Source organism: Mustela lutreola, chromosome 12, assembly GCF_030435805.1.
Source record: "Mustela lutreola isolate mMusLut2 chromosome 12, mMusLut2.pri, whole genome shotgun sequence".
Taxonomy (NCBI): Eukaryota; Metazoa; Chordata; class Mammalia; order Carnivora; family Mustelidae; genus Mustela; species Mustela lutreola.
In genome coordinates this window covers 51,245,626-51,261,470 of record NC_081301.1, presented here as the reverse complement: position 1 = coordinate 51,261,470, position 15,845 = coordinate 51,245,626, and the positions used below count along the sequence as shown (strand labels likewise).

Sequence of the window (15,845 nt, the reverse complement as noted above, 5' to 3'; positions counted from 1 at the left end):
TTATTTTTCTTACAACTGGTTATCTGTACCCTTTGACCAGTGTCTCCTTCCTCCGCCACTTAGCCCCTGGAAACCGCTGTTCTACTCTTCTGCTTCTATGAATTCAGATTTTTTAGATTCCACAGGTAAGAAGCATCATATGGTATTTGTATTTCTCTGTCTGACTTATTTCACTCAGTATAGTGGCTCTCAAGGTCCATTCATGTTTTCACAAATGGCAAGATTTCCTCCTTTTTATGGCTCTATAGTACTCCATTGCATATGCATATGCAATGGAGTATTATAGATGGAAGAAAACAATATATATATGAAATATATGAATGAAAGAAATTATATATATGATATTATACACACACACACACACACACATACATATATAATGTTTTCTTTCATCTATTCATCCATCCATCAATGGATCTGAACCCTGAGGTTGTTTTCACGTCTTAGCTATTGTGAGGAATGCTGCAGTGAATATGAGAAGGCAGATATTTCTTTCAGATCCTGCTTTCATTTTCTTTGGCTATATTTCCAGAAGTGAACTTGCTACATCATATGGTAGTTCTACTTCTAATTTTTTAAGGACCTCTATATTTTTTTCCATAATGGCTGTACCGATTTACATTCCCACCAAGTGTGCACAGGTTCCCTTTTGGTTCCATCCTTGCCAACATTTGTTATCTCTTACCTATTTGGTAATAGCCATTCTAACAGGTGTGAAGTGATATCTCATTGTGATTTTGGTTTGCATTTTCCTAATGGTTGTTGGGACTGAGTACCTTTTTATGTACTTGTTGGCCATTTGTATGCATTCTTTGTCAAAAGGCTTATTCTGATGCTTTGCCCATTTTAAATTGGATTGTTTGGGTTTTTGCTATTTATTTGTATAAAGTTTAAAATTGGGAAGTATGATGCCTCAAGTTTTGTTCTTTCTCAAGATTGCTCTGACTAATCAGTCTTTTGTAGTTCCATATAAATTTTAAGATTTTTTTTTAAATTTGTGAAAAAGTGCTATTGGAATTTTGATAAGGATGCCATTGAATCTAAAGATGGCTTTGGGTAGTATGGCCATTTTAACAATATTAATTCTTCATGAGTATGGGTTATCTTTCCATTTATTCACATTTTCTTCAGTTTCTTTCATCAGTGTCTGATAGTTTTCAGTATATAGACCTTTCACTTCCTAGGTTAAATTTATTAGATTTTATTGTTTAGGGCTGCTATTGGAGATGGGATTATTTTCTTTATTTTTTTAAAAGATTTTATTTATTTATCTAACAGAGATCACAAGTAGGCAGAGAGGCAGGCAGAGAGAGACAGGGGAAGAAGGCTCCCCACTGAGCAGAGAGCCTGACGTGGGGCTCGATCCCAGGACCCTGAGACCATGACCCAAGCCGAAGGCAGAGGCTTAACCTGAGCCACCCAGGCGCCCCTATTTTCTTTATTTTTTAATCAATGTTTTGTTGTTAGTGTATAGAAACCCAATTAATTTTTAAATGTTGATATCGTATCCTATAGCGTACTGAATTTGTTGGTTAGTTTTGATGATGTTTTGGTGGAGTCTTTAGGATTTTCTATATATAATATCATGTCATGGGCAAATGAAGACTGTTTTACTTCTTCCTTTCTGATTTGGATGTCTTTTATTTCTTTTTGTTCCTTAATTGGTCTAGCTAAGACTTCCAGTACTGTGTTGAATAGGAGTGGTGACAGTGGCATCCTTGTCTTGTTACCAATCTTAGAGGGAAAGCTTTCAGCCTTCCATATGATTGTAGCTGTGGGCTTGTCATATAGGACCTTTATTATGTTGAGGTATGTTCCTTCTATACCCACTTTGTTGAGAGTTTTTATCATGACAGGATGTTGAATTTTGTTAAATGCTTCTTCTGCATCTACTGGGATGATTGTATGATTTTTATCCTTCATTCATTTAATGTAGTATGTCACATTTATTGATCTGCATATGTTGACCCATCCTTGCATCCCAAGGATAGATCCCACCTGATTATGTGGTATGATCTTTTTAAAGTACTGTGAAAATTTGTGCAGGAGAAATGCAGTGGTTAAATCTTCAGGGAGGCACGAGGGCTGTCCTGGTCATCAGTTTCTTCAGCAGCAAAAACTGATGAGGTCCTTTGCAGGACAGGCCACTGTGAACTGAGGTTGCGCCTGCTTGCATGGCTGACACTGCTATCCCTAGCTCTTCCTTGTTCCAAGCCATCTCCGAACATCTCGGTTGAGCCAGTCTCTGGGTGAGATGAAATTGCAGCAGGTCCTTCATGCAGTGCATCAGAAGTCTAGGGAAGCTAGTTGCTCACCTTACTCTTTCTTCTCCAGGGAGGGGAAGGAACTGTTGAAACTTGGAGTTCCCTCTCTGTGCTGAGCCACACCAGCCTGGGTGATAGGCTGATACAAGCAAAGTGAAGCTGTCCTTTTCTTTTATGTTTGTTTATTTTCAGGTTTTTGTCCCACTGTGTTTTGGGACTTTAAAAGGAAGGCATATGCCCTCTCCTTCTCCTTTCCTTGATATTACTGGCAAGATTTTAGTTATGGTGGTGAGCCATCTAAGACTATTGAGACAAAAGCAATATTGACTTAGGAATAAAGCACAGATGCCTCTTTCATTGCTACTATTAATATTTGTCCTACAGATTCTTGTAAATGCAAATACACAAGAAAAGTTTATAATTATGGGATAATACAACCAAAATGTGATTGTCCGTCACAGGTTTTTAGACACAGAAAGTCCAAGAGAATCAACTCATTAACTACTAGAACTAACCAGATAATTCAGCAATAAGGTCTAAACAAGGTCAACAAATGAAATAAAGTGGACTTCACAAGTAATAATATATTTTAAAATGCTATTTTTAAATTTCTGTTTATAGTAACAAAACATGACTCTTAAATACCCAGAAATAAATCTTTCAAGAAATGCAATAAACCTGTAAATCAGAAGAAAAAACACTAAAAGCCATAAAACAGAACTAAGTAAATGGAAATAATTATTGTTTTCTGAATGGGAAGAATCAATACTGTATATGTGAGAGTTTATTCCAAAGTTAATCTAAATGGCATTGCAGTCCTAGATACTGACAAATTGATTCTAAAAGAATAGCTGAAAAGTAGGAATAAAAATGACTGATGAAAAAGAATGAACAGAGAGAGGAAGATTTTCCCTAACAAACACCAAAGCATGCTATAGGGTTATGGTTAATAAAACATCGTGATTACTGTAAAAATAGATGAATAGAACATTAGACAGGATAGAATTCCATCATTTCACATTCCCACCAATAGTGCACAAAGGTTTCAATTTCTCCACGTTCTTGCCAACACTTGTTATTTTCTGTATTTTTGATAGTAGCTGCCCTAATATTTGTGAGGTAACGTCTCAATGTATGAACTTTTTAAATATTTTATTCCATTTATTTAATTTAGACAAAAACAGTTTACACAATTTTCCCCTTCTGCCCATCCCCTTACCCCCACACCTCATGAAACCACCATCCTGTTCTCTGTATCTATGAGCTTGGTTTGGTTTTGCTTAGTTTCCACACATGAGGTCATATGGTATTTGTCTTTTTCTCTCTGACTTCTTTCCTTTAGCATAATGCTCTCAAGGTCCATCCATGTTGTCACAAATGGCAAGATTTCACTTTTTTAAATAGATGAATAGTATTCTATTGTGTATATATACACCAAAATTTCTCTGTCTATTCATCTATCAATGGGCATGTAGATTGTTTCCACATCTCAGCTATGCTAAATAAAGCTGAATTGAATGTAGGGGCACATAGATCTTTTCAAAATAGTGTTTTTGTTTCCTTTGGATATATATCCAAAAGTGGGATTGTTGGATCATGTGGTAGTTCTCTTTTTAATCTTTTGAGGAACCTCCATACTGTTGTCCATAGTGGTTGTACCAATTTAAACTCACACCAGCAGTACACAGGGGTACCTTTTTCTTCATATCCTCACCAGCCCTTATTTCTTGTCTTTTTCATTCTTTTTGGCTATGAGGTGATATCTCATTTTAGTTTTTTTTTTTTTTTTTTTTTTGTCTTCATAAAACATCCTTACATTTTAGTTTTGATTTATATTTCCCTGATGATTAATGACATTGAGTTGTTTTAATGTACCTATCAGACATCTGCATATCTTCTTTGGAAAAAGCCTTTTCATATCCTCTGCCTAATTTTTAATCAGATTGTTCGTTTTATGTTAAGTTGTATGAGTTCTTTGTGTATTTTGAATATTAGCCCTTATCAGATATGATTTCCAAATATTTTCTCCCATTCAAGAGGGTTTGCCTTTTCATTTTGTTTATGGTTTCCTTTGCTGTGCGGAAGTTTGTTTGTTTGAGGTAGTCCCACTTAAACACTTTTGGTGTCAGAATTTTTTAAAAAAATCATCAAAACCTATATTAAGGAGTGTATTGCCTATGTTTTCTCTTTAAAGTGTTATGGTTCAGGTCTTAACTTCGCTCTTTAATCCATTTTCAGTTAATTTTTGTGTATGGTGTTAGATAGTGGTTGGGTTTCATTCTTCTGCATACGGCTGTCCAATTTTCCCAACACCATTTATTGAAGAGACTATTGCTTCTCCAATTTTATTCTGATCTCTCATCATAAATTAATTGACCAGGTATTTATGGGTTTATTTCTGGTATCTATATTCCATTCCATTGAACTGTGTGTCTGTTTTATGCCAATACCATATTGCTTTGATTACTGTAGTTTTGTAATATAATTTGGAATCGGGGAACATGATACTTCCACCTTTGTTCTTTTTTCTGAAGATTTGCTTTGACTATTTGGAATCTTTTGCAGTTCAATGCAATTTTAGGATTGTCCTATTTCTGTGAAAAATGCTATTGAAAGTTTGATTGGGATTGCACTGAATCTATACATTGGTTAATGTGGACATTTTAACAATATTAATTCTTCCAATCCATTACCATGAAATATCTATCCATCTATTTCTATCTTCTTCAATTTATTTCATTAATGTCTTACAGTTTTCAGTGTATAAGTCATTCACTTTATTCATTACATATATTCCTAGGCATTTTATTCTTTTTGATGTACTTATAAATGGGATTTTTTTCATAATTTTTCTTTCTTATACTTCATTATTAATGTAAACAACAGTGACTTGTTTTTGTGTATTGATTTTGTATCTTACAACTTTACTGAATTTGTTGGTTAGTTCTAGCAGCTTTTTGATAGAATGGTTAGGACTTTCTATATATAATATCATGTCATCTACAAATAGTGAGAGTTTTACTCTTCCTTCCCAATCCAGATGCCTTCCCCCACCCCTAATTTCTCTGGCTGGACTTCCAATACTATGTTGAATAAAAATAACAAGAGTGGACATTTTTGTCTTGTTCCTGAGAGGAAAAGCTTTCAGCTTTTCACCTTTGAGTATGACCTTAGCTGTGGGCTTCTCATATATAGCCTTTATAATTTTAAGGTACATTTTTTCTATATCTGCTTTGTTGAGAGTTTTTATCATAAACAGATGTTGAACTTTGTTAAATGCTTTTTCTGCATCTGTTTAGATGATCATACGGTTTTATCCTTTCTGTTGTTAATGTGGTATATCACATTAACGATTTGTGAATGTTGGGCCATCCTTGCATATATGGGAATAAATCCCATATTTACCATGGTATGTGATCCTTTTCATGTATTGTTGAATTCAGGTTGCTGATACTTTGTTGAGGATTTTTGCTTGTATGCTCATCAGGAATATTGGCCTGTAATGTGTGTGTATATGTGCTGGAGGGGATATCCTTTTGTGGTTTTGGTATCAGGGTAATACTGGCCTCATAAAATATGTTTGGAAGAATTTGACCCTCTCCTACTTTTTGAAAGAGTTTTAGAAGAATTAGTATTAATTCTTAGTCGAATGTGAAGCCATTTGGTTTTGGACTTTTGTTTGCTGAAAGGTTTTGCTCACTGTTTCAGTCACCTTGCTAGTAGTCAGTCTGTTTAGATTTTCCATTTTGATTTAGTTCTGGTAAGTTGTATTGTTCTAGGAATTTATTCATTTCTTCTGGGTTGTCTTAACTCATTGGCTTATAATTGTTCATAGTCTCTTATGATCATTTCTATTTCTCTGGTATCAATTGTAGCATCTCTTTCATTTCTGATTTATTTTCATCCTTTCTTTTTTTCCTGATGAGTCTTGCTAAAGGTTTGTCAATTCTGTTTATCTTTTCAAAGAACCAGCTCTTAGTTCCATTGATCTTTCTTATTGTCTTTTTAGTTTCCATTTATGTCTTCTCTAGTCTTTGTTATTTCTTTCTTTATAGTTTCCTTGGACTTAATTTGTTTTTTGCTTTCTAATTCCTTGAGGTATAAAGTTAGTTCTTTATTTGACACTTTCCTTGTTTCTTGAAGTGGGCATTTATCACTATGAACTTTTATTTTAGTTTTAGTTTTTAGAAAGCATACACAAGGTGGGGAGCAGGAACAGAGAGAGAGAGAATCTCAAGCAGGCAGTGCAGAGTGGAGCCTGATGCAGGGCTCAGTCTCATGACCCTAAGATCATGACTTGGTCAGAAATCAAGAGTCAAAACCTTACCTTAGCCAACTGAGCCACCCAGGTGACCCTGAGCTTTCTTTTTAGAACTATATTTGCTGCATCCCATAAATTTTGGTATTACATTTCCATTTTCATTTGTCTCAAGTTATTTTTTTTTTATTTCTCTTTTGATTTCTTCGTTGGCCCTTTGGTTATTCAGTAGCATATTGTTTAAACTTCATATATTTTTTGATTTTCCAGTTTTCTTCATGGAATTAATTTCTAGTTTCATATCATTGTGATCAGAAAAGATGTTTGATATGATTTCAATTCTCTTAAATTTATTAAGTTTTGTTTTGTGGTCTGACATGATGTATCTTAGAAAATCTTCCATGTGCACTTGAGAAGAATGTGTATTCTGTTGCTTTTTGGATGGGATGTTTTGCAAATATTTGTTAAATACATTTGGTAGTATGTCATTTAAGGCTAATGTGTCCTTATTGATTTTCAATATGGATAACCTATCCATTGATATAAGGGGTGTTAAAGTCCCCTACTTTTATTATGTTACTGTCTATTTCTTCCTTTAGGTCGATTAATATTTGTCTTATATATTTAGATGATTTGAGGTTGGGTGCATAAATATTTAAAAATTATGTCCTCTTGTTAGATTAACCTTTATCAAACCTTTATCATTATGTAACACACTTCTTCATCTTTTACTGCAGTCTTTGTTTAAAGTCTGTTTTATCTGATGTAAATGTAGCTACTCCAGCTCTCTTTTGGTTTCCATTTGCGTAGAATATCTTTTTCCATCTTCTTACATCTAAAGTTTGTCTCTTGGAGGAGATATGATGAGGGTGGTTTTTTCCATTTAGTCAAAATAGTCTTTTGATTGGAGAATTTAGTCTACTTACATTTAAAGTAATTATTTGTAGGTATGTGGTTATTGCTATTTTGTTAATTGTTTTCTAGCGGGTTTTGTAGTTCCTTTCTTGCTTACTTTCTTTGTGGTTTCATGACTTTCTTCATATATAAGGCATACTTATACTCTTTTGTATTTATCTTTTGTGTATTTACTATAGCTGTTTTTTCTTGTGCTTACTTACATGAGTCTTACATATAAGAGTTTATATCTATAACAGTCTGTTTTATTTTGGTAACAACTTATGTTTGATCCCATTATAAAGTGTAACATTTTTATTCTCAGTCCATGTGTTTGTTTGTTTGTTTGTTTTAAAGATTTTATTGATTTATTTGACAGAGATCACAAGTAGGCAGAGAGGCAGGCAGAGAGAGACCGGGAAGCAGGCTCCCCACCAAGCAGAGAGCCCAATGCAGGGCTCAATCCCACGACCCTGGGATCACGACCTGAGCCGAAGGCAGAGGCTTTAACCCACTGAGCCACCCAGGCGCCCCCATGTTTTGTTTTTGATGCCACATTTTACATCTTTTTATCTTTGTATCCCTTTACTAATTTTTGTAATAATAGCTGTTTTTACTACTTTTGTTTTGTAACATTCATACTAGCTTTGTAAGTAACTAATTTTTGTAAGTAACTAATCTGTGGTTTTGATTTGCATTTCTCAGGTGAGACATGATTCTTAATGTAGATAATCCTAAAGATTTATAAAGCACCTAGTAATATTAACAAGAGAGTTTAACCATTTCATGCAATATAAGGTCAAAGTACAAAAATCAAATGATTTTTATGTATTAGCAATAAACAGGAAATGAGAAAGAAAATTTTCAACTTACAATAGTATTAAACAAATTCTTTAAATAAATTCAGTACCAGATGTTGGAATGAATGTGGAGAATGGTGGTGCAAGATTTGGTGGAAAGCTCTAAAAGTTCTAATAAATAAAACATTCACCTACCATATGACTCAGCACTTCTACTTCTATGTATTTACCCAAGAGAAATGAAAACATGTGTACAAACATACAGACAAATATGTACAGCAAAATTTATAGCAATTTTTCTCATAATAATCAAGAACTGGAAATATTAGGGGAAAATGCATTTTGGAAAATTCTCTCTTGATTTTTGAGGGGTAAACTCATGATTACCCCACCTCTGTCCCTTGGAATCATGCAGCAGACAAGATTGAGAAACAAAAAATCAGCTCCTTTTGACAGTCAATGTAGATCAGAACTGAAACTCTGTATTTCAGAATACATGGAAGAACTGAAAAAGAGGTAAGATTGGTGAAAGCATGCAAAGGACACAGAAATAAGACACCATGTAAAGAAGTCTTTGGTCCTCCAGACCTCTGAAAGATCAAGACCTCTTAAAAGATGGAAGTTCACATGAGGTACAAATCCAATATCCCCTATTTGCAACAGTGGAACAGGTCAACAGTGGTTTTTGATAGCCATCCTAGAACTGGTTTGCTTCCATAAGGAAAGAATGCTTAATGAAAAATAACAAAGACAAGGAATATCTGAAGGAGCCCGCTTGTCTCAGAACATCCAAGAAAAGAGATTCCTTACATTGTGAAAACAAAACAAAAGGCAAGCAAATCATAACAAATTACCTGGCAAATGGAATTCATCAAAAAAAAAAAAAAATTGAAGTAGTATGTAAAATTTCACTAGCCTGGAACATACCACAGGACTTTCTTCTGTGTAACTTTCTATAATTAAATGATGTAGGAAAAAATCTTCTCCTTCAAAACTGAGTCCAGAGAAATGAACCAACACAGTATCTATGCAAATGTAGTAGAGTAAGAATGGAGAAAGAAAAAGTAAGTGGCAGGAAAATAAGTCTCACCACAGATAAGTTGCCACAAAGCAGCTGAAAATTTTGAGTATAAATTTGAAATATTAATGCAATAATTTCCTCTAAAAAGCCCATGTTTAACGTGGAATTAAATGTAAGAATTTAGGAAAAAGATGCTGAGACATAGGAGCAGATGGAAGCAAGATAGCAGGCAAAGCAGGGAAGTAAAATAAAAGAAATTATCTCATGAAATACATATATTGCTGGTCTCATATAAATGTGTATGTGTCAACAATTATAGTTTGGGTGTGGAAGGAATTGCCTAGGAAGAGGCATCAGAGAAAACTCTAGAGTATGAAGAATTTGTGTATCTTGAACAGGGTGATGGCTTTATACATTGTCAAAGCTCATTAAGCTAAACCCTTAAAATGTGTGCACTATTTCATTTATAATTTTGCCTCACTTAAAAAATAAAGCATATTAGGGGGAAAAGGCTTTATGAAGCAAGTGACAGAGATTCAACATATGTATAATTGGAGTCTTCAAGGAACGAAACAAATAATGGAGCAGAACAGATATTGAACCTATAATTCAACAATAATTTCCCTCCAACAAATAAATAAGCTATCAAGAGCAATAAGCTAGAAAGAGAAAACTTTAAAATGATCCTAAGAAACACAAATAAAGAGTTAACGGGAAGGGAACACCGTGGTCTTCAATTAGGAAGACTCAGCATGCTAAAAGCTACCCTGACATGGATGGAATTTAACATGATTGAAATAAAATTTTGTTTTTTACAGGGATTTGTTTTGTAGAGGGAGGGAAACTAGACAAAGTTCACATGGAGGTTCATATGGAAACCAAACAAGCAAAAATTACCAAGAAAAACCTGAAAAAGAAGGGTAGTAAGAGGGATTCCTAGCCCTGCCAGATGTTAACATTTATTATAAAGCCTTACTAGTTTAAATAAGTTATAAAGCCTCATTAATAAAAGAGAGATGGGACAAAAGAGAAAGTCCAGACCCTGACCTAAACACATATGAGACCAGTGGGAGAAAGGTGAACTTTATTATTTTTTTTAAAGATTTATTTTATTTAAGAGAGACAGAGTGGGGCCAGGAGGGACAGAAAGAGACAGAGAGGAAGTCTTTTTTTTTTTTTTAAGAATTTATTTATTTATTTGACAGAGATCAAAAGTAGGCATAGAGGCAGGCAGAGAGAGGAGGAAGCAGGCTCCCTGCTGAGCAGAGAGCCCGATGCGGGACTTGATCCCAGATCCCTGAGATCATGACCTGAGTCAAAGGCAGAGGCTTAACGCACTGAGCCACCCACGTGCCCCAGGGAGGGAGAGTCTTAAGCAGACTGTGTGCTGGGTCTGGAGCCCCATGCAGGGCTTGATATCACAATGATAAAGGCATGACCTGAGCTGAAGCCAAGAGTCAGACAATTATCTGACTGTGCCACCCACTCACCCTAGTTGAACTTTTTAATAAATGGTTGTAGGATGACTGATTTTATGTAATAATTTCTAAATGATGACAAATGGGTAAAAAACATATACAAATGAAAAATAAATTCTTACAAGTAACAGAAAAAAATTATGGTGAGAAAATGCATTTATATATGTATCTCTTTGTGGAGAATGCTTTTTGAAGTATCACACAAAATTCAAAAGTGAGAAAGAAAGGAAAATCATCATTGGATATTAAAAGCATAAGAAATATTTTTTCCAGGATGCCTCAGTTGGTTAAGCGTCTGCCTTCCACTTAGGACATTCTCCCACAGTCCTGGGATTGAGTCCCTTATCAGGTTCCTTGCTCGGCAGGGAAACTGCTTTTCGCTCTGCCTGCTGTTCCCCTTGCTTGTGTGCTCTCTCTGTCTCTGACAAATAAATAATAAATGCAGTCTTTTTTAAAAAATATTTTTTCCTTGGCATGAAACACTAATTACTGTGGAAAGAAAATACAAAGTATGAAAAAATTTGGATAGGCACAGTAGACAAATGTAATATCCAAATATGTGAACAACTCCGATAAATTGCTAAGGACAACAGAAAAAAATGACCAGAGAAATGTAATTATCTCTTTTTTTTTTCAATTATAACCAATTTATTGATATGGCAGTGAGAGCTATTAAGTCATTTAGAAAACAACTTCAGCTGTTAGTCACATAAAATATTTTCCTTGCAATGGGAACAAACTTACAATTTTCTTTATTACAACAATCTTGACCTTTTGTTTCCTCTGCTTTTTTTTTTAATATAATTTTTTATTTTTTATAAACATATATTTTTATCCCCAGGGGTACAGGTCTGTGAATCACCAGGTTTACACACTTCACAGCACTCACCAAAACACATACCCTCCCCAATGTCCATAATCCCACTCCCTTCTCCCAAACCCCCTCCCCCCAGCAACCCTCAGTTTGTTTTGTGAGATTAGGAGTCACTTATGGTTTGTCTCCCTCCCAATCCCATCTTCTTTCATTTATTCTTCTCGTACCCACTTAAGCCCCGAGAAATGTAATTATCTCTTAAGGCTGATGTTCAACCTTTATTTTTAAATCAGAGAAATGAAATTTAAAAATACAGTGGGAAAACAAACTAGTGAAATCCTAGATTGGTGTTCTGTTAATGGTGTGGAGATACAGGTTCTTTCGTATTATCTTTGTGGAGGTGTATCTTGGACCATCTTGGAGAGGGAAAAGATTAAGTAACAGCTTTCAAAATTAGAGTTAGACAAATCCTTTCGTCCAGCAATTTCACTTCTAGAGATATATCCTAGAGATTTAAAATGTATACTTGATTTACTGTTATTTATTGCAACATTGCTTGAGCTGGCAAAAGATCAAAAAATAACCTAAACATTTAGCTAACCTGTTCTCTGATCACAAAGCCAGGCATTGAGGTCCAGAGCTTTGTCCACCCAGAGTAAGGGATGTCATTTCCTTATGCATGTGTTGGCATGATATGGACCAGCACTGATTCATGTCTTAAAGGCCTTTGTGAAGCAGGCCTAGGTTTCTAATTTTTTTAATCTTCATTGTTGTCTTGCCCACACATAATTTAATTACACATTTACCCAACTTGTCTTTATCAAGTCCTTGCAAAGTCCTTTCTGAGGGGGCGGGGGGGAGGTCCTTTCTGATCCAGTCTTAATAAAATAGAAACAACTCTCTCTCTGCAGCCGTATTTCCTCAGCTTATGTACGAAGTAAATTAATCATGTAAATAACCTTTACATGAATATACACACATTTAAGAATAAACAGGAATGACAGTTGGCATCAGCTCAGTGGGCTGGGGTGGTTGTGCTCTAGCGCGATGGAAAGTAGCCTGCCTGCTTCAAGCATTCACCAAGCAGGGGATCAGTTGGTAAATCTGAAAGGATTGGAGAGTTTGGTTAATCCAGCAGGTTAGTTAAGTACGCATTTAAGAGAACTTTTATTACACACAGACAATAAATAAAGAGCAATCTACTCTGTTCCAAAATAAATAAAATCCAAGTAATCCTAATAAGCCATGATTTGCTATATCTTTGCATTTTTGTATTGTGACTGCTTTGTCTTCATTTATGACTTCCATATGAGCCCACATTCTTTCCAATGCGTTGCAGGCTTTGGTCAAAGAGTTACAAAGTGATGTCCATGAGATAAGGCAACAAATTAGAGAGTTTCAAAAAATGCGAAAAAACAGGGATGCTCGCAAAACCTCAACCCATAAAGCCCAGACCTTGGCAGCTTCGATCCTGAACATTTCACGGTCAGATCTAGAGGAAATAATGGATACAGAAGATGAAATGGTAACATCATTTAAATATTTTTAACACATCAAATTTAAACACTTTTATTTGCTTTATAATTCTTAGAGTTTCATCTTCAAGATAATATTAATGAAGGTCAGCATAGTAAAATGCCTGTGAAAGTTAAATTGTGGCTGTTGACCAACTCAGAAAACATTTAGAGAAAATTCACTGTATTATACAGAAATAAGCCAGTACATAAAACCTTTAGAACAGCATGTTGGTTATGCAGATCAGTTATTCAAGTCATTTCCTGTCTCTTCTATTTTTTAAATTTAGTTAATCATACATCTTGTAAGCTAGTATTTTTAATTAAGCCAGTTTGAATGGATTTGAAGACTTTTCTTCCTGTACGAGCAAAAGTAGTACATATATTGACTTTCCTAGCTAAATTCAAAATTATTGCTGATCAAGTTAAAGAAAAAAATACATTTATGGATTTAAGTTGGGTGAAGTACTCCTGTCTGCGTGAATTTATGTGCATGTCGATCTGGGTCATCAGTGACAGTTCTGTTCTCCTGGGGAGGCCACTGCATTTTACACATAGTCATGACCTCTTAGATAGCAGAACCTTATCCTGTGTCCAGTCTTCTGTGAAACCTGAGGGCGATACTCACTCCTTTTTTCCTAATAAGTCTCTGGACTTTGACACATGAATATTAGATTTGGTTGTTTGGAAACAATAAAGAGATGATGGCACTATGAATAAGTAAAATGATAGATTTGTTATTTTTTTTAAAGATTTTATTTATTTATTTGACAGAGATCACAAGTAGGCAGAGAGGCAGGCAGAGAGAGAAAGAGAGAGAGAGAGGGAAGCAGGCTTCCTGCGGAGCAGGGAGCCCGATGCGGGGCTCGATCCCAGGACCCTGAGATCATGACCCAAGCCGAAGGCAGCAGCCCAAACCACTGAGCCACCCAGGCGCCCCAAAATGATAGATTTAAATGTTTGTATGAGAACATCCTCCAGCCCCCCATCAGCTGCTCAAAAAACTTCTAAAGAAAATAATGAAAACAGAAAAACTTCTGGAGTAGAGCAGATCTATGATTTGCCAAGGTTTTAAAACTGCCAAGAATTCTTAGAAAAGAGGTCAAAGGAATCCTGCAGAGATGATTTTCATCCTGTGGGTGAATAGGATAGTGAACTCTCCGTTTCCTATTTTTGGCACCCCAGCCAATGCCTGTGACTTTCTACACTTTGAATTCACTTTGTGAATTCTGAATTCTGAAGTACAAGAGCATTATCAAATATAGTATCAGATATAAGACACACGAAACGACTGTATCTCTGGCAAGGATGTTAACTATATCTTGCTATAGACATTAAATTAAAACATCTTGATTGATAGTGAGAGTCCCTACAAAAAATTAAGATTGAGTCCTCACTGTTCCCTAAGAGTTTTAAAACAAGTAGATGACCCAAATCCCTCATGTGTGTATCTGTGTGGGTTTGTGTACACATGTGTGGGCACAGATACAGACACATATTCTGAAAGACAGGCCCATCAACTTTGTGTGGTCTCAAAAGATGCCTTCTCTGGGCTTCCAGATTAGCAAAAAACACTCTCTCTCTGAATAGAAAAACGTTGTCCATTTTGGGTATATGAATTAGAAGATCTCTCTTCATAGTCCGAAAGAGTAGCTGGCACATTTCTGTGAAGAAAGGGCACCTCAGCCTCTGGGTAGATACATTCTAGAGTTGGAACATACAGCACTGTGAAACGCATACCGCACAGCCTTCAGTGGACATCCTCCTGGAAGAGAAAGGACACCAGTAGAAATCACAGAGTTCTGAGAAGGATCCGTGTACCTTGATACATTTATTAATTTAATTGTAGATCGGAGCTTAATAAGATCCCTGCATCTTTTCAGAGGTCTAGAGAGTTGACTGGACTTGTCCAAGCAGAGCCCAAACCACCTTACATTCTTTAAACCACATTGAACTCTAGTGAATTAGTATAAAAACTGTGATAACCTATGCAAAGTGCCTCCCCAGATACCTGGCCTCCAGTAAATTTCAGCAAATGTTCATTTCCTAAACCTGTCCTTTTTTGAAAAGTCCACCTTTTGTAAGCTGAATCATGATTTTAACTGAATAATCTACTGCACTTACAAATATATATGAATACTTTACCTTCATCATTGGTGGGTTGAAAATATTTAGGGGCTTATAACACTTGAAGTAGAAATGTCCTTACCTATCAGTTAACTATTGGATGTTTACAATAAATAAGCATTTAAAAACACTGGAGCCATGCCATGTCCTATTTTGTTTGCAGTTGTAATAGTTTTCCTTAATTATCTATTGAGAGATCAGATTTCTTAATTAATATAAGGTTTATGTAATCTTACAAGAGTCACTTGTAAATGATTCTTTCATACAGCTTTGTCTTAATTTTTCACTTTATTTTAATCGCTTTCACTGCCACCTCTGTCCCTACCTTGAGCTCCACTGTGAAGACAGAAATAAAATATTCCTGAATTGTATTGTGAAATACAGAAATACAGCTTTATCTTCTACATGTCAGTATTTATAAATTAAATATTAAGAGGACAGATTTGTGTATTCCCTACTTTGGAAGGACAGGCTGGTCTTTACGGAACCCTATTCTACAGTATCTCTTGAAATTTATTCAGTATCTAACAGTGTGATCAAGTTCATGTAAATGGAATTAACATCGGTCTTTTGATTTTCTTCCTTTAGGACCTAGAAAGGACAAGGTTAGATGCTGAGAATGACCGAGAATGGCTGTTGTACATTCAGAAACTTCTTGAAGGACAGGTATTTTAT

The 15,845-nt window shown here is 35.3% G+C and overlaps 1 protein-coding gene across 7 annotated transcripts in view; it reads left to right on the top strand.

Moving 5' to 3' along the window:
- The window catches only part of CNTLN (centlein), a 309,757-nt gene that overhangs the window by 281,567 nt on the left and 12,345 nt on the right, over nucleotides 1-15,845 (top strand). For 6 of the 7 annotated variants that reach the window (XM_059141989.1, XM_059141990.1, XM_059141988.1 and 3 more), the window contains 2 exons: nucleotides 12,869-13,054; nucleotides 15,759-15,836. In XM_059141989.1, the coding sequence (XP_058997972.1) occupies nucleotides 12,869-13,054; nucleotides 15,759-15,836 (264 nt within the window). The remainder of the gene's footprint in view (nucleotides 1-12,868; nucleotides 13,055-15,758; nucleotides 15,837-15,845) is intronic. The other variant, XM_059141991.1, reaches the window with a different exon arrangement.